General features: G+C 39.5%; 1 protein-coding gene across 1 annotated transcript; it reads right to left on the bottom strand.

The window, feature by feature from the left end:
* Window positions 1–359: 359 nt before the first annotated feature.
* Window positions 360–18,421, bottom strand: LOC117291196. The gene is made up of 7 exons (XM_033772795.1): window positions 17,980–18,421; window positions 14,231–14,319; window positions 6,289–6,430; window positions 3,924–5,734; window positions 3,058–3,306; window positions 2,449–2,662; window positions 360–917 (listed from the first exon to the last, which is right to left on the bottom strand). Exons 1-7 carry the CDS (start codon window positions 17,996–17,998, stop codon window positions 667–669), a joined length of 2,775 nt encoding a protein of 924 aa, XP_033628686.1. The 5' UTR covers window positions 17,999–18,421; the 3' UTR covers window positions 360–666.
* Between the last annotated feature and the right edge of the window lie 2,140 nt (window positions 18,422–20,561).

Here is a 20,561-nt window from a genome sequence, read left to right on the forward strand (position 1 = left end):
CATAAATGAGATGATAAGATATAACTGTTAAACATTTCCCACAATGGTCTCATCTACTTATAAGTGACTTTTGTTTTAAACAGTTATTTATATAAATGTTTCCCAAAAAGTCTAGTGCCCCCAGGGCGTACGAGGAAGTCCGGCCTCTCACACTTTATTCCAGCAAAACTATTTCAGGATTCATATCTCTTTAGAGTGTGATCGACACAGTATAAATATAAATTGTGCAATAAATTTTCAAAGATTCAAGTGCATTCGGCAATGGAAAAAATAAAATAATAGGAAACAAGGGGTACTAAGCGATATTCATAGAGGATCATCATCATTAGAAAACCTGCGACATTCCCTTTCAACCAAATTGGACAATCCGACAATTTTTTGAAGGGATTGTGACCTACCTTCGTTTGTACAAATTATTCTACTCCTAAGAGGTTATAAGAAATTTAGAATCTAGTATTATTATAAATTCATAATTTGATAATTGACAACCCGGGTTAATCAAGATGAGTTGTTTAAAAACATAGTCAGGACAACAACAACAACCATGTTGAAAGTGTCCATAAGGGGGTTGAGGTTCATTCAGGGAGATCTTACAAAAAATACCTTTTCGGGGGATAATATGGCTATATAGTACAACCTGACGCAGATGTGGTATTCCTCGTTGTACTACGAGGCGTTGAGGTCAAACACTTCTGCGTGCAGCGCGGGGAACTGGAACCCTGGCGACTTTATCTTGAGTTCCATCAGGCGCCTGATGTGTTCGGGGCCGATCTCTCTCAGCTTAGGGATGGTGGTCAGGAGCCGAGCGAAGAGTCCGTGTTCGCCGGGATGATTCGTAGACACTTCGAAATGAAGAGCATGAAGAAGCTCCAACTGTAGCTGCTTCACTTTGTCTCGATGCTTGAGTCCAGGTCGATCTGTTAATAACAACATTCAAAAAGAGATGTTTACTTTGCATCGTCTTCAGGAGAAAGATGTTGCAACTCATTACGTCACTTCTATAAAGAAATTTTAAAGGCCCACAGAGATTTTGAGACATTCCTGAAATCAGGAATTATCCTGAAGAATTATAATTTTGTTTCCACTTTACAAAAAAAAAAGTGTGCAAAATCAAACAACTTGACAGTCTTTGTCCTTTACCCACCTAAGCAATATGGACATCCCCCCTACCCCCCCCCCCAACGGTGGCCCTGTTTACAAAAATCAAGCTGGCCTCTCACTACTTCACAAGCTTGACAGTTTGTGCTTTACATCAGGTTAGGTTATGGGAGACATGTTATCCCCCAAAGCTTTGTTTATATTTGACCACAAGACTAACCAACCCCACAGAGCCATAAAAACAACTATTACTATAAATTCATCATTTGTTGAGGTAAGCTCACCGACCATGACTCCTGTATTCAAAACACTTCAAGTATATTAAATTGAAGGATATAAAAAAGGAACCACCTATAAGTCTCACAAACTTATTGACATCAAAGTTTTAAGATCGCTTGGTTTTAATCTAGGGTTGAGATATTCATTTATGTGGTTAGGCTGGGTACCGGGAAGCCATCGTGTGGGAGTTGATGACTCAATACCGTGGGGAGCCAGTGAACTCTGCAGACGGTGAGCTGTGTTACTTCCCCCACAATTAGACGAGAACCGCACAAAGCCCCGATTGGCTACATTTGATTCTTCAATAAATTGGACTGGACACAGATGTGGAAATTGATTCTGCGTGATTCTGAACATGATTTGCCAGAGAGTGCATTACTTTCACTCTGTACAGGTCCTTCTTAGTTGTAGGTAAAGCCCACATGCGCTCAATGTTCCAACATATCGGAAACGGTCATTTGAAGGCTTCACCATGAGTTGACCTACTCTGGGAGAGCTTGTCAACTGATGTTTAAATCAGAACATGACTTTTACTGCTGAATAATTGCTCAAATTAGTTGAACCCTTTGCGTGCACCATTTATTTGAGTGATAACTTTATCATATGGACATATAAATTGTTTAGTGCACATGGCGACCCCGTAAGTGAATTTAAACTGGTCACTTAAGTGACCAGCCGGCACATGAAAGAGTTAATTAACTTACTCTTACTGAACAATCATCGCACATTATCAGGACTAGACAGATCCTACCTCAATGGTTCAAACTGAAATATTCGAGTGCGTTGAATAAGTTTAATACAAAGATGCAACAAAAGACTGGTGCTCACTAATTTTTCGCTTAGCAGCGAAAGTAGCTAAGCAGTACTTTCTGCTTAGCACCTTTGTGTCATTTTGTGTAACAGTAAGGCCCGGTCACACAGGCCTCGATAACGAGAACGATAACAATATCAATACACGCCCTCGATTGGTTGAATAAGCGTGTGCGAAGCAATTCAACTAATAGAATGCCTTCGCTTTGCATTGTTATCGTTTTCGTTATCGCGGCAAGGTGACTCGGCCTTCACCCTTACCTGGTGACATGATGACAATGGCCGACAATAGAGCATACTCGCTGTCATCAAGCAACATCCTATTCACCCTCCGAGCAAAGTTGAAGAGTAGATCAAAGAGATTGCCCAGAGGCATCTGATGGGCGTCGTCCAACGAGAACTTGTCTCCTGTGGTCCACCAGTAAACCATGTTGTTCCTCGTGTCGGCTACTGTTGAGAATCGTATCGTTGCGACCTAGAGTTGGGGTAGTTGTTAAATACTTCAATTAGAGGGTGTGTACAACATTGGTAAGATTGAAAATATAAATGTACAGATTTGGACCTGACTTATGGCACTGGACACTATCGGTAGATACTAAAAACAATTCTTATGATAAAAACTTACTTATTCATATGATACTGGTCTTTGACAATTACCAAAGGTGTCCAGTGGCTTCAGGTAGTATAACGAGAGGGTCATGGTGGGATACCTTTCTTCAAGCCCTATGTTTGGGGGTCTCCATATTTAAAAAATTAATGATTTAAACTCTTTCTTTAATTTTTGTATACTTTTTATTGTGGTGGGGGGTGGGGGTGTGAATTAGACAAGGTTTTAAGCTGGAGGATTAGGATTAACAGATTAAAATGTACCTCAAACAAGCCTGTCTTGATCAGCGTAATCTGATCCTCCCGATCTATATGCTTGAATCCCGGGATCATCTTCGAGAAATTGACGATGCGTGTGATCTGACTCGTAAACTTGCTGGAGAAGAATTGCCACATCTTGCCGCTATCCACCGGATGGATGTAGTCTGGTAACTCCCTCGGGGGATCCTTGCTGGTTGGGAAACCGTTCGGGGGACTACACTTGCTGCAGTCGTGGTCGAATCTGGACTTCAACTGGAGAGGGTGGTAAAGAAAAAATAACTATTTAGGATTTTTGAGATGTTGCATTCTGTTTGTAAAAATTTATGGATAGGTAGAAGAATCAAAATTAAGTTTTTCGTTTGATAATGTTTCAGGTAAAAAGGATTGTCTTAGGCAAAGTGGCTCTCCAATCTGCCCGGAAATGACTGGCTGGAAATTTGCTTTGTGCATGATTGATCAAGGGTGCCAGGTTCGAAATAAAGTAATAGTAGCAAGTGCTTGATTTGCTTTCGTTTGGTATGCAGCAAATCTTGTAGGGATTATTTCCTTCGCTACTGATGATGATCTTCAATAAGGATCTAGGCAGTTCAGGGCTCCCTCGAGAGACAAAGTAATGACTGCTTAGAACATTTGTTAAAATTTTTATATTGGACTACACAAAGTGTCTTAATAGCTTAAAACTACATCTCGAAATAATACTTTTGGTTTTTACCCATACACCGATAGCACTGTGTTAGCACTGTATACTTCATACTTTCCCTGAGTCCTGTGAAAAAATATCACAGGCAAATTACGTGGGTGGGATTTGAACCCACAACCCGTGCAAATCTAGAGCAAATTTAACATCTATTATACATCTTGGAACTTACCCTCTTCCCGTTACTATCATCTGGACCCAAGAAAGGAAAGTAGCGTTCCCGAAGGAACTTGATTCTCCTGAAGGTGTAGAAACAGGTGTCGTGGTAGGACTTGTTGACGCTATCGATGATCTTGGAGAGCTTCTTCCTGAGCTCAGGGGTAAGCGGCTCGTCAGGGTTGAATCCCTCCAGTCTGAATACACTGAGTGCCTCCGACTGGTAATCTTCTGGCTCTTCCTCATCGTTGGAGTTACTTCTTGGCTCCTCCTTGATCAAGATCTTCTTTTCCTTTTGGCGGTCTCCAGATAACGGGGAATGGATCGGCGCCGTGAAGCTCTGCGGCGGAGAGAGCGCCGAGAAGTCCGGAGTAGAACATTCAGACTTGTGGGAACCTTTGGAGGTCTTGTTGGGATCCGAGTGCCCTTTGCCGGGCGACTGTCGCTTGACTGAGTGCCTCGGGTGAAGAGAGTCTCTACCCTCACAATGCTGGGATAAATGCTTTGGGGAGTGCATCTCCGCTTTGAGATGTTGCTGCGCGAGGAACGCTGTCGGGCCGAGGGGGACCTGCTGAGGAAGCTGTGAGGAACTAACAGGTACCATGACAGGTCCACTTGTAGGTAGTAGGGGTGAGGGTGGGAGGTGCTGCCGGCTCCACCCTTGAGTCATTGGAAGTAGGGGTGAGTGGGGAAGAAGTGACGATTGGGAGGTCATACCCTGTGGTAGTTGCTGTGGCGGAAACCCCCCGGGAAACTGGAAGAACTGGTTCCCTTGGCCCTGAACAGAGTGTAGTGCATACGAACAGTGCGTCTTCTCATCACCCCGTACCATTTGCTCTGAATTCCTTCTGTGGCTGGAATAGAACGCCGACATCTGCGACGTCACCAGATCAGCTGCGCTCATTTCATTCCCCGGGCTGGCTGATTTTGATCGATGTCTGGCATTATATTCATCACGTGCATCGATGTGACTCTCTTTACTCGTGTTCGGGACAACCAAGACTGTTGGGCTGGGTGGGATCATATCCTTTGTGCTGTTAGACTCGGGGCTTGCCATGTCTTTTGGAATGAGAATCACTGGTTGGCCAGCGGCGAGCATTTTACTGATAGCTCCCATGGGCAGATCGGCACTCTCTCCTATAAAGTTATTGTCCCCCTTGCAGTTGACGTCCCGTCCTATTAATGCCAACTTCTCCGCCATCTCATCGCTGACCATCTGGTGCATCCGTCTCTCATCTTTACCTGCCCTCATGTGCATGTACATTTGATTTGTACTTGCCGAGTCGTCATGTGATTTTGATAGCGAGACGCTGGAGATTGTAGGGGACTGCTCCATACCGTCTGATCCATAACCCCTACTACCACCGCCGTTGACTGAATTTGATCCCTCGCTTGTTCCGGGGACTGATGACTGGCGACCCACCGATCCAGGAGGCGACATGTCAAGGCCAGATATGGAGGAGGTTTCCGACAGGGAATGCTCCCGGTCCGAGCCTCCATGCTCAAGCTCTTGCTTGATGATGGTAGAGATGGACTGAGCATGGTTGGCCATCGCCTGACCGAGCTGAGATTCCATCATGGCCGCCATCGAAAACGAACTGTTCATTCCATGATACATTGCGGGGATACTGGTGGGCAGCATGTGACTTGGGGGGTGGGCAGAGCTAACCTGTTGGCTGCTGTATTTTGCTTGGTTGAATAGTTCTGGATGGTTACCGTAAAAACCGGCTGTCTGATGTACCGTGCTGTCGCCGAAGCTACGCTGTTTGGCGATTGTCTCATGCATTTTCTCAATCATACGCTTTGACCTTCGACCTAATCGGGATCCTAGATGATAAAAAAAGATGGGAAAGATTGTCAAAAGTGCTCATGTATCATGTGTGAGATTTTAAAAAGCAAATATGATACAAGTCAACATACTCATTGGTTGAACCCAAAGCTAAGTCAAGGCAATGACCTGGTAATAGTTATCTGAATCTTTTGAAAATTTAACGAATACTATGATTGATTGACTGTTTAATTGATTGATTAGATAATTAGATTTGATTGAAGAATCGATCAATTGATAATTTGTTGACTTGATTTCATTCGTTGGTCGATAACTGATTGATCGATGAACTGATTAAATGATAGATGGATGGAATGGTCGGATGATTATATGATTAATTGGATGACGGGATTTGATCGACCAATCAACCAATCGTTTGAATGATTTGATTTGATTGATCAATCAATCAATGGATTGACTGATTGCCTATTGATTATATGATGGATGAGTCAATCGGTCGATCCATTAAACAATTGATAGCCACAGTAAATTCAATTTAACCGACTTTCCAATGAGAGACATGTAGTGCCCAGACCCACCAATCAGCACTCACCTTCTTTTGACATGCCCACAGCGAGGCATTTCTTCCATCGACACAGCTGGCACTGGTTTCTTGTGTAGAGTGAGATGTCACACTGCCCATTATTGGAGCATGTGTAAGACTCATGTTGTGTGAGACTTCGTCTGAAGAAACCCTGAAGCAGACAAAGAAACAAACAACATGTAATTTTTTAAAACAGTCTACTGAATAATATAAAAAAAAATCAACATTTTTTTATATGCAAGTCATCTGACACACAAGGCCTGAAGGCCACTTGAAGGTGAGGACTACAGCTATTTTCCCAGGGGCTGCTGCCACCTACTCCTGGTGCTGAAACAGGGTTACCCGAATAATATACCTAATAGGAAGAAACTATAAATAAATAGTACACTTGCCGGTACAACCATTTGTAAATCTCTTTCGTTGGAGTGTTGGCTCTGAAAAGAGCCGGTTTGGTCTTGACGTTTGGAACAGTATACTCTGCTCGTCTCAGGAGAATGCGGTACTACTGGTGGTGATGGAAGGGGAGCGCTTTTTTTTTTTTTATAGTTTCTTCCTATTTATCAACACCATGCAAAGCTTCAAACAATACTTAATATAAATCATAAAAAGAATATTGATAATGCGCAGGATCCATCACAAAAGATGTTCATGACGTAATGGATGTTTTTAATAGAAGTAAAAACAAACACATTCCTTCCATGAACACTTCAGCTCTTAATCACAAGGAAAAAAAACACACAAAGACAAATTCAGAAGTTGTATAGTTTAAGTTAGGTCGCATTTCTTCAATACACCTGCAGGCAGCAAGCCCCATACAAAATACATCGGTCCGCTTTCTCATTCTTACTGTCTATTCAACAGGTTGCAGGAAATACCCTAAAATAGTATACAGTTGAGGTTTATTGTATCGCGACCGTAAAGCAAAAAACTTTAAATTTACGAAGATTATAACATCTCTAAAGAAATTGAGGTTTATTGTATCACGACCGTAAAGCAAAACTTTAACTTTATGAAGATTATAACATCTCTAAAGAAATTGTAACAGGATATGATATTCAGTTTCCTTAACAGAAACAGTTTCTTTGAAGACATTTTCCACCTGCTGACTGGACGCTTTGTTTCTATCATTGACTGAATATACTAATTGGAAATATTGACACCGCCGAAACATTCTCAAAACCCTCTTACTGCCAGGACATTCAATCTCAATCAAATGAATTTTTGAACTTTCGCACAATGCTCGCCTGCAATATGATATTGTAGTATCTTGTAGACTGATAGCAAGCTATACACAACGCGTGACCTCTGTTGCCCTACACGCAGGAAGGAGCAAGTTTTGAAGCTGTGTAGCGTGTAGGAAGTAAGACATGAGTAGGTTGTCAGGTATCAACTGTGTGAAGCAGAATTGTTAGAATTATATTGCAAATAACTTCAATGCTCAGTTTCAACGACCTTAAAGCAGCACAGCCTGATTTTTCGCCAAATTCATCTTATTTTGTTAATACTTTTTTTATTATCTGCAAACGATTTTTGACAGATGTTGTCATTTCAAAATAAATAAATAAACTTCAAAAGTGTTTTGTATTTATGCCTTGGACAATGCACAGAGTAAACTCAACATACAAAGTTGCTTATACACACATGGTAGGACCCAGACTAATTCATTGGTACTTTTTAATTTTTAGAATACATTCCCTTACTTGTGTCTACAACTTCCAGGGGTCGCAACTCTACAAGTTTGCGTTTGGGGTACTTCAATTAAAAAGTGAATCATAGCTTTCTCCTGAAGATATGATCAGCATGTACTGTTTGAAACGTTGAGGCCAAACCGGCACTTTTCAGAGCCAACATTCCCTCAATGGAGAATTATAACATGGTTGTACACGCAAGTTTACAATTATTAATAGTTGATTCTTTTCATACTTTTCAGCTTTAACAAGACTTTAAATTTTTGACTGATAAGATCTATTGAGTTAACCGGGTTAAACAAACCAAGTCCCAAAATCTACAGTTGTTTTTAATCTTCATCATTATGTTCGCCAGATAATTCTAACTTGATAAGTAAATAATTATCAGGAAAGATAACTTAGTTCTTCCTCTCCATCCTGTATTAATTGACTTGCTCAATACAGTTCCCAAATCTACAATTTTTGTTTACATCTTCATCATTATGTTCGCCAGATAATTATAACTTGATACGTAAATAATTATCAGGAAAGATAACTTAGTTCTTCTCCATACTGTGAAGGGGCAGCTGTGGATTGGAACATCATATAAAAAAAACTATTTTATAATCGGTCGATTGTGGCCGACGACGTCTACGAGGGTTCAAGGTCCCCCCGAGCACCACGTCAATACCGTACAGTCAGCTCAACTCGTCATGCAGATGACTCGGTCAATCTAACCCGAACTGCGATCGGGCAATCGCCTGGTAATCAGCAGCAAGATATATCCTACATGTTGACACACAGCTGCCAAATTTGTCCAGTATTAATTGACGTGCTTAATACCTGACAGGGTGCATAACATTACACCGTTTCTGAAACGGAATGCCAACCATGTGAACCTTTCTGTATCGTCCCTATTCTATCCTCAAATTGAATACTTAATGCATTACAAAAAGCCTTTTAGCCTTCGATTAAGACTTGGCAGACTTGAAAGGGTCAAAACGTCAGGCCACTAACTATTTTTTTCCTTGCATTTAGGTCCTTTTGGTTTGTGAGGAGTTTGAAACAGCTAATTAATACTGTTTTTTAGAAATGCAAAATTACAGGTAAAGACACAAATGTGGACTGTTTTTTAACGGTTTACTTCTTATAATTGAATTGAATTGATAAGGGAATTTTAAGTCTAAAAGAGTTCAAGGAGTTTTTGAGAAAAACCTGAAATTGGGAAAAAAACCTGAGAAATCAAGTGTGTTTAAAGGGTTAATTTTGGTGAAGTTTTATGTGCCAATTTGTGATAATAATGAATCATACACTTTTCCTCATATATACACAAAGATTGAAACTCCCCCAAAAAAATTTGAGTCAGAGTTTTCTACAAACCACAATATTATTTTTCTTCCAATATCTTCACTTTACCCAGCCTAAAGGGAGGACGGCAAATTGCCATCTATTCTGACGACACCACCACAAGATAGACGTTTAACATCTTCTTAACGGCCGGGTGTCGCGAGTCACTGTTCCGGTCAGTGAGTCTCACCACTTTGTAATACCGTAAGGTGTCTAATTCTCGCATCATCTCCACTGTTAAACCCCTTCCCAGTGGTACAAACGCAAGAATGGCGCACTTGAGAACCAAACGTTACTTAGGGTACTCGAGAGGTTTTGATCGTTCACTGAAGGGGAGCTTGGAGTCGTAACTTTGTGAGTTGTTTTGGGGGGTCTCGGGGGGGGGGGTAGCAGGGTAATTATCAAGAAGGGTTTCTCATGGACATAATTGGACCCCTCTGAGGAGGTATGATAAACCAGAACGATCATCTTGACTTGTGATCATGGGATCTTGGTTGTCACTTACACCATCTGGTGAATAGATCCGTTCTGCCTTAGCACACATGCCTTATTAATATCCATATCATTATAAGATGGGTTTAAATATCGGCTTGACCTCAGATAAGAAGATCTGATTTATTTTTTTTCTTCTGATTTGTTATTTTGTTTGTAACGATGAATTTTAAGCTTAGTCAAGCAATTGGAAATCAAACTGACTGGCTCAAAAGATTTGGATTTTTATCGCGATTTTTTGTTTGTGTATGATTCAGTCTGATCTAAAAGCAAACCTTCAAATCCACGTGGAAATGCGGAAACCACAAGTCAGACTCGGATGGCCTTGGTGTCTCCTCCGACGCCAGACGCAGATCCAACGAAAAGTCTCTTAAGAAGGAAACATTTTGGGATGAGCTTTTTTTTTTTTCGTTTTTCAGGGGGGACGGTAAATTGATTGGGATGTGGGGCTGCCAATCATTACTAATTGGCAGTTAGGAGGCTTTCTGCGTCACCTTACATCAGAGATCTTTCACGCTTTTTAGGTTCTCAGGACAGAACGGTCCGCCAAGTGGAGGATTTACTCTCGAGGAATCTGTTAAATTCTCCAGAATTCAAAAGACTGGATGTTATTTGTGTCAATCATGGGTTGAGGGGGGGGGGGGGATGACGACACACACACACACAGAATACCCTTCTAATACCTTGGTCGTTGGCTGCTGCAACGTCAGATTCCTGTTAGTGAATTACTCCAGGAGGAAATACTGAACAGGAAATGTTTTACGCATTTCAGCTTTTAGAAAGTGTTGTCTAAAAAGTCGAGACTTTTCACTTATAGAATCTATTAAGGCACTTGGCAGTTCAAGAGATACGACACCAGGGAGTTACGCCATCGATTGAATACCAGAGAGGAATCTTGACACCATGATATTGAAAGCATTGGCTGACGACGTACACTCTTGCTTTTCACTGGAAGGATTTTCTCCTTGTACCTTGGGGGCATTGTTTCGAGATGGAAGTCAGTATTTTGATTCAAAATTAGCGGTTTTTATGATGCACGGAACATCAGCATACTTACGTTGTATCTGGTTTGTACACATTTCACACATGCATTTTAAAAGATTTTTTTCTCTTCCAACATGTCCAAACTTGACGTGAAAAGAAAGATACACAATGTCGTAAAAACAAAGCAATGTTGTCGGGTTTTTTCCCTTGAAGTATTTCTTCGGATGAGGTCGTTGCCCTGATAGCAACTATGAGTAAATCAAACAAACACAGATGACACATGGTGAGAAGGGAAAAAACTGTAGGTTGATGGGACGTTAAAATGGGGGAAATGCTGAGTCACCCTTTCATTAAAAAAAAATTATTGGTAAGATTTCTGTTCTGTGTCATGAAAATTGTTTTAACATAATTATGGAGAAAAGAAAATGGTTTCTAAGCATTTTAAACAATTTTCTACTTCCTGATTTGTTTTCTCTAATTTCGATTGCAGACTTTTTTTTCCACTTTTTTTTCCCCTCCAGAAAATAACAAGTAGTTAGATATATCAATATTATTACATATGTGTAGTCAAAGGTGTGAAGTGAGTGGAATATTGAAAGAAAGAAAAAATTAATTGTGAATATCAAAAACAAACTTATCATCAATGCACTTTGAATTATTTTGTAATTTCTTTTTCCATCTCACGTTACAGAACGAGAGAAAGAAAAAGAAATTTCATAACAAGACGGTTGGTTTCAATTTTCCATTTAATTATTTTTTGGATGGGCAAACTCAATTGATTTTCAGGGAGCAAGTTACCATGGATGAACTCATATGTCCTTGTTGTTCATCATTTGACCACGAGGGCACCGTACTCTCAACAACAACACCCCCCCCTTCTTCTCGGTTAGAGCTACAGCGTATTTTCCCGCCATTACCATAATGCAGCATCTTCAATCGCAAACGTTACCATCTCTTGAATAACCGTTTGACAGTGAGAGCTTTAATTCCCAAGCTTGAATACAGTCCCACGTAGTAGACTTTATTAACGGACTTGGGAGGCAGTCTAAAGCATGACTTCTACTTTGTTTGTTTGTCACATTCTAATAAAATCAAGCAGCTGGTATTACATTCCGGGGCAACAATGCTGGACAACCATTAAGGGAAATGCACTTTAATCAACACAGTCCCAGCACTGAACTGGAAAAAGTAATATGGGAAAATATTAAATCAACACCATACAGTGACACGTATGGTATGGTATTGTGGTCCACAGTGGTAGTAACAACTATTAAATTTGTAATAAAAAAATTGTATAATTTTGTAGGGGAAATTTTTCAAATTGGCCAAATCAGTTGACATGCCATAACCATGTAGATGCCCCACACAAAAAAGATTACAGTCGTTCGTTGTAACGATGTTTCATTTTTATTTGATTAAATAAATTCTGTTACACAGAGGCCAGAAAATGACAGCTCTTGCAATAAACCAAGAAACTGTCTCTATCAAGACTAGTGGAGACTCTTCTTCCCCCAAAGGGCTTCATCAGTTATCATTCTGTCCATCATGGTGTGTGTCTGGTTTGACGCAACACCCCCCCCCCCCAAACCCACCCTCAAGGAAACACCTGCACATGACCTTGACACCCCCCCCCCCCCTTCTAAGATGCAGGCCTGGAATTACAAGCAGGCCACAGAGTCCATGACCTCCGTTGGCCCTTGTCATTTGCCTTGGTGCCCTTCAAACATTTTCAATTGACTTTAACATTTTCTAATGGAAGTGCCCTTTTCAACTCCTTGATAGTACACCATAGGGGGAAATACTCTAGTGTAAACCTTGACTGGGTTGAAGGGATGACTGCACACCAGTCAATATCACGATCATCAAGATCAAGGGCGCCCTCTTTTGACGATATAATTACATGAGTTCAGGCAAGGAGTGCCAGATATTTGGCCTTTGCACTAAACCAGGCATTGATTGGTTTCTGCATTGTCCCCATTGGACTACATTTTTTGGAAACTTTCGTTACATTTTGTGATTCTTGAACATTTCTAAAACAACTTTGTAATTGATTTAAATGTCTCTTGATTTTAATGTCTCTTTTTACACATAAATGCACACTGGAATGCAATTTTCATATTTTCAACATGGCGTCATAACAAAGAAAGTAAATTGTACTTCAGCCAATAACTACTCAGGTGTATACAGTGATCAATTTTGTCTATCCCGTTCCAATGTCACAACAATAACAAGGGGACAAAAAAATAGAGAGAAAAAATAGCACACAATTTTGTTTCCTGCAAGTCAACCCAATGAAGGCCAAGTCAACTTATTTTAAGGCTCTGTGAAATTTCTAAAGGATTTGATGGCCTTGTCTCAATAAAGCCGACATAAAATTGTAACAATCGGGCAATTAATGGAGAGGCTGATGTTGAAGCTAAGGACACCCTTGAGAGAATGATTAATGCTATTCACAACTAATCAACAATAACAACAACTGACAATCAGCTCAACGAGCGGCTGGCCTTCTTTCTTGTTTTTTCCGCTCGCTTTCTCGGAACAACCCCAGGAAGAAGAGGTGCATTCCTTTCCGTTTTGCTTGAGTGTCCTCTTTAAAAACCAATGAATCAGCTCAGGATTACTGGCATGTTTGGGGGGACAAGGAGGCGATAAATTATACTTTATTTGTTTTGTAAGTAAAATGTTTTTTTGGGGTTGTTTCATTAAAAACAATGAGCTCGTCTAGTAGAGAGAAGTGTGTTTCTGGATCGTGAGTCATCTTAGAAGAAAAAATGCACCTCAGAATAAAAATCAAAAATAAGGATTAAATCAGAAACTTTTAGCAAATACTCAAAATAAATTTACCTGGAGAGCTTTTGATATTATAAAACATTGCTAAATATGAAACCCTTTTAAAAAATAGTGTAGTTTCAGAGGAATTTTGTAGCAACTTTGATAACCAATTGAGCCCATATTTTCACTGGTTTGTTATGTTTTGCATCTTGGGACACACCAAGTGAGGTTACAATTTGTTGACAATTACCTCAAGTAAAACCCTGCCTTAACAGAGTTTGGGTTCCTTTTTGTAAAACAAAACACAATGTCCAAATTTGACATTAACCTTAATACCGTTTGAAGATAATGATAGTAGAAATCTGACCTTAAAATATTAATAGCTGCGGAGCTGCCGAGTTTTTGAAATGAGTAAAACAACGTCACGAAAATTACAATTACCATGCTGAAATAATTTTTTTTTCTCTAGAGACGAAAATTATTTTTGAGACTTGTTTTACTCATTTCTCAAAAACTACAGCACCTCAGCAAGTAATATTTTAAGGGAAGTTTCTACAAACAATATCTTCAACAAACTGTGACTTTAGTGTAAACCTGTGGACATTATGTTTGTGTCCCAGACCCTTTAAGAACGGGGGAAAAAAGGACCTGCTGAAATTTTTTCGAACATTTATGAAAGCTGTACTTACTTTGCAGCCCTCACACGAGTGAATACCATAATGAAACCCTGTAGATGTATCTCCACACACCATACACTTGATTAGTTCATTCAGTTCATCTGTTATCAAGAAAACACAGACAAATAAAAACATTAAGTTCCAATTTTTTTTTATCTCGAACCGGGAGATTTCTGGCAAATAGAGATTAAAACAAAAAGGAGCAAGGGCAGGGATTTGGATTGGTTGATACCATTCAGGAAACTGGGGAAGTAAATGTTCCTCCACATCAGGGCTCACTTACATAGAACGGCTTACGCAGAAAATATTGCTTAACAATTTTCTACCAATTTTCTATGGTTTATGCCATGTATACCATCTGTTACTGGTATCCCGCTTATTTTTAAATTTAAGCAATATTTCGAGCTGAGACACCTCTATCAAGTTGGACATGGGGGCGGGGGGGAGGTGCTTATCACCGGTAGCAAAATGTTGTAATTATTCACTTCATTTCACTCGTTAACACAACGCTTTCTTGTTTGGCGTAAACACATTTCTGTCTGGTTAATGATCCCATCGCTCGTCAAACTTCAAAGTAGCGATCGATACCAGAAAAGCCATTCACAATTTCATAATTCTGAATTGCATCGGCGACGCCAACAACCCTAAAATGCTCAAAACAGCAGAAAGGTAAACGAATTACAACAAATTTGCCAAGTCCAACTTGCAGTCCTTGACGAGGGAAGGGTTTAGTGACCAGATAATGAGTTAAATATGCCGTGCACCCATTACCATCCACAAATTATGTTATCTGTCCAAAACCCTCTCTAGTGACAAAGCAGTAATTAACCTGTCAATGTTAATTGGGTTATCGTTGGCAATTAGTCAATAAGCGAACTGTCCAGGGGATGGAGACATTGATCCCTATGTTCAGATTTTATCTGAGGTTTGTGACGGAGGGAGGAAGGAAAAGCACAGAGATCCGAGGTTTGTGACGGGGGACGAAGGAAAAGAACGGATATCTGAGATTTGTGATGGAGGGACAGAAGGAAAAGAGAAACAAGAAAGAGGATGAGCAACTGGCAGTTCATTAATTACACTTGAACTGTCCACTTAGATGAGAATAGACAACTTTAGAATGCGTCTACATTGTATCTTGACAGAGAGTGATGGGTTTTATAAACTGGCACGGGGACTGTGAATATGATGGCTTCTGACTGCAGAACAACAGGTCATTTGTGAATGAAAAAACAGTATCAAGGGAACATAAAATACTTAAAAAAAAAAAAAAGAGTACATTATGTCTTAATTATTTTGAGGCTAGCTTTCAGAAGACTGTGTATCATACCAACAGAAAAACAGACGGTACATTGGTTCTTTACAAAATGACCTTCGTTGTTTAAACAGAAGTTTTGCACAACAAGACAAATACTCAGTCTAAATCACAATGTTCACCTTCTCGATTTAAAGTTATATAAATCTGTTTCACTAGTTTAGTCTTCTGCAAAACAGCTTATAGAAATAACCAAGCAAGTTCACCAACCAAACACATAAACCAACTAAAATCATAACTCAAGTCTTCATTAATGCCATTTTAAAATACAACAAACGCACATCGTTTGCAGGTTTGTTCTATGAATATCATCAAATAAATACAATACTACAATCAACTTGGCTTGTTTGACAAATCATATAAAATCAATTTTTTTTTAAGAGAGAAAATTTTACCATTCACTTTACTGTCAAAACTCAATCATCGTATATCTAAATGAAGGTACCCATGAATAATAACAACCGTTTTTGTTGCTGTCCGAACATGAAAAAAAAAGCAAAAGCAAAGCAAAAAAAAAAATGTCCAATAAAACATAACCTTCAGGGCAATGCACTGCCGAATTGAAAAATGAAAAGTACAAAAAGCCATGGCAACAAAGATTCTTTATCAGATATTGCTAAACCCTCCTTTCATGACCATTCGAGTAAAGAAAAAACTACGGACTTCTTGGCTTAACACCGGCCCGTCCAATCTGCTATGCTGATCGATTCCCGTTGAGACATTTTGACTGACAGTTCCATTTTTATCTGTACAACAAAGACCACACTCATATTTTTCCCCCCCCAAGTTCATCCCACTCTTTCCATGTATTCTCGCCTAATTTGTCCCCCGATGAATGCAAATCCTGATAATGAAAATTTTCCCTCGTTTTGCCTGCGCACTCCCTAAACCGCTTAAAAAATATACAATACAAAAGGCTAATTTGATAACAAGATTTGTGCAGGGCTGGATGTTTGATGGCTGCAGATTGTTCCACAGCGGATGACACATGTAGTTGCTTATATAAAATGTACCCCTATCTTTTGTCAGGGAATCATAGAGTTACTTTTTTTGAAGTCTGGATAAGTATGAGTTTGGATATCGTTCATCCGTGGCGATGGAGAAGTTCTCTCCTTCTTGTTTCTCACCGTGAGAAACTTTCGAGAAACAGTGACTCACCCCGAGCTAAAAGCAGTCTGCTTCAACTATAATTGACCACACTGTGCACGCAGCGTAAATACTTGTTAAATATCACAGTTATATTGACTGAGTACAAGCATCTTCTCTTGACCAAATATATTGACCGGTGATGGCAAACAATTGGTCATCAAGAGCTGTGACCTTGATGAAATGTTATGGATTAAATCTGAGGGGGAGGGGGGACAAGGAGAAATGACGACGAGTTGTTACTACGTTAGTAATCATTTCAAGGGTTTAAGGGATGACTAAAGTAAGAAGACAGATCTGGCCTATCGATTTTACAAAAAGAATAACTATTTTTCTTTTTTGAATGAAACATTAATATAAAAAAATAACAATAAAACAAAATTGTAGCCTGTATTTGTAGCCTGTTGAAATGAAAAAAAATATCCTTGAAATAAGAAGAAAATCTATTTGACACAAGAATATTAAGAATTTGTTTACCCAATCAGTTTTCTTTGTGGTGAATTATTTGAGAAAATCGCATCACACAAAAGTTACACTTTGGTCTCCACCAGTTCCCATCAAGTATCTTTTGTCCATCTTCAATCCTTAAAGGCACTGGGCACCTTTGGTAATTGTCAAAAACAATAACAAAAAATGATGCAATATGTCTGTGAAAATTTTGAATCAATTGGTCATTGAAGTTGCAAGAGATAATGAAAGAAAAAACACCTTTGTTGCACAAGTTTGTGTGCTTTCAGATGTACTACTAAAAAGTAAAAGGCTTCAGGCCTTACTTGCTTGTTACCGAGTAAGTTTTTATTCTAACAATTATTTTGAGTAATAACCAACAGTGTCCAGTGACTTAAGTTCAACCATGGTTCAACATTTATAATCAAATTCCAGCAGGGAAAATTGTTGTGTCAAATGTTGCACTTCTGATTCTGTTGAGTTGTTTTAGACTCCCAACGGATCCTGAAAACATTGCCGACTGCGATCATTCAACACACAACATTACAAGATTGCACAAAGACATTTGTCTTGTTTGCTAAATCAATACTGTTTCCGTTAACAATAGACTCATTAAATATGCTAATGGCGGTTATAATTGCTGAACTTTTGTTGATACCACTGATTGCAAATCACTTTGCATTTTAAAAGATAATCCGCTAGGAATCTTCCATGAGACAGCACCCGTGAGATCCCTTTATTACAGACGATTGGAGAGTGAATTACTGGATATACGATCATGCCTATTGTATAACCATTCAAGTACTCTGTGGTATAAACTACTAATTCCTAAAATGTCTCGGAATATGTTACTTACATTTAATTGGTGTGACCATCTCAGGTTTGTTCGCACGGCTCCCAACGGGTTCAAACTTCTTAAGCGAAACATGTATTGATTACATATTGAATCTTAAACAGGTAAAATCCTATTAACAAGCGGCAGACTTCTGTTGTTATGTTTGGGTACTAGGCACCACCAGCCCACGATGCTGGAAGAGTTTTCTCTCACACTCCCTGTAGGGCAACCCACTGTCTGTACCCAACGCAATAACAACTTCACTATCTGCAGTGCAGCCGCTAATGGAACTTTTTCAGTACACAGCACCATAGGGGTGGTTAGTAAACTTCAGAGGGGAATGACACTCAAGCGGCTGCCCCAGGAGACTACCAGAGGTCAAAGACACTTCAAGGCCAAGGTTAATGGACTCCACAACTTGAACTGAAAGGGGTGTTAAGAAGTTTTGGATGGGAGCGCCCGAAACCCAAATATCTTTTTTCCCTGAACTTTTCTAACAAGTGTATAATTTTCCTTTGCGGGTAGGATGAAAAAGTATTAATTATGTTTAACCAAACGGAATGATCAATTTAGGACATCATAAGCTTATAAAAAGAGGGAAAAAATCAACACAAAAATGTAAACAGTTGTCCCAACAATGGCGATAATAATCAATCTAACAAGAACCATTAAGAGTCTATAGAAAGGGAATCATTCTATCATTCCATAACAATCGAGCAGTCCGCTCAATCACAACACATACCTCAATCAACATTCAAAAAAGAAAAAAATTCATGTGCTTTCTCTCCCACCGTTTTCAATCTACAACGCCGCCAATAAACAGCAAAAAAAACAAGAAAAAAAAAAAACCTTACTGTCTGTTGTGCCATAATAATGTTGGCAATAACTCAGTTTCCTGAGCCCCTATTAAATAACTAACATTGATAACCCCCAGCAGGCTGGGACATACTTTGGCGGTCAGTGCCTTCCAGAGTCTTTTCTTGATCGCTTGTTCTGGTCTCTCCCCTCCATGGAACTGTTTTCAATGGGACTTTGGGAATCCGCCCGCAGGGCCTCGCAAAAATAAAGAGACAGAAAAACGCGGAGAGGAGAGCTGTTGGAGATCTTAAAGGTACTGACTGAGATAACATTGAATAGTGATGCATGGATCGTCTGCATAGCCTAAACAGAATCACTACCCCCCCCCCCCTCCCAAACAGAAATGTTATCCTTTCCCCCTCTTTTTTTTCTACAAATGGATGTATTTGTTTTAACTTGTTTGTATGCCTCTGAAGAAAGTCCGGTTTGAATTGGATTGAGAGCTAAGGCCATCTACCCTACTCAATATGTATTAAATAAAATTAATATAGGGACAAAATTATACTACTTAAGTAAAAAAAACAAAAATCACCTGAGAATTTGTTCTCTAATGAATCCATGCCTTAGTAATAACAGGCATTTGTAGTACACCATTTCAATCGTAAGAGATGTTCAAGGCGCAGAGTCAATGTAAACAAAACAATACATATGTACAGTGAGAAGAAAGACACCATACGATGCCTAAAGATTTCATACATTCAAAAGAAAACATACATTTTTTCAACCAAAAGTCTACAAAGTAAGTAAAAGGTTCTGCAATGTTGCATCTTAACAAAAGCAAGGTTTTTATATCAGTAATTATCTTAGCTATTGGTTTTCAAATTGCATGTTGAAGTCCCACATGGGCTCCCATCCCATTTTTTGTTCAGGAAGCATATGGCTTCCGTTGCAATTATTCGGGGAAGCACATCAAAACATGTTCACTCTGGCTGATGCATGTAGATGTCTTATAATACTGTGTAGCTGTGTGCCGAGTTTCTATTCTGGCTTTTCCTGAGCGCTATATGTTGTGGATGTGGTTTCCCACGGCCAGGTACGTACGTATAGACTGTCTTCAAATGGTTTGAGCATATTGAACATGAAGTTCAGACGACCATATACAGCCATTTGCATGTGACAGTATGTTACCAATGATAGTGTGGGTACCAACAGTCGCAATTAATTTGCTCAGAATTGGCTAAATTCCCACTCCCCCCCCCCTCATAAAAAGAAAGAAAATTGTCTGAAATGCAGTGAATACTTTGAGCTTTTTTCACACCCACCAAAGATAGAACTTAGCACCGCTGGGCATGAAATTAATGGGCAGCATTTTTTGTCATAAGCGCTGACTATACGGTTATGACAAGATCACATATCAATTATGAGCCCGATACCAATCTGATGGCCATTAAATTACATCCCATCATACTGTTCTGGCACTCATGTTAATTCCCCTTTTTGAAAACGACTTGATTTATCGATAAATCCATCAGGAGAACTTTTTGTATTCCAAATAATAACCCCCAGAATGGACTTGCTTTTACCAAGATTTCAAATTGGCATGAAATAAAAAAACAACCAGAAATTAAATATTTGTCCGTATCAATTTTAGGCATCCATGAGCGATCGCCAGCGTGATCACATTCCACACCTCAAAAAGCTTTTAAATACTGCGATGAATGGGACCATCCAGTTATTCAATCACAGTACTGCATTGCATATAGGTGCAGTTTACAATCAGACTTCAGTAGTCCGGTTCCGGGGCT

This window comes from Asterias rubens, chromosome 6 (genome assembly GCF_902459465.1).
Source record: "Asterias rubens chromosome 6, eAstRub1.3, whole genome shotgun sequence".
NCBI lineage: Eukaryota > Metazoa > Echinodermata > Asteroidea > Forcipulatida > Asteriidae > Asterias > Asterias rubens.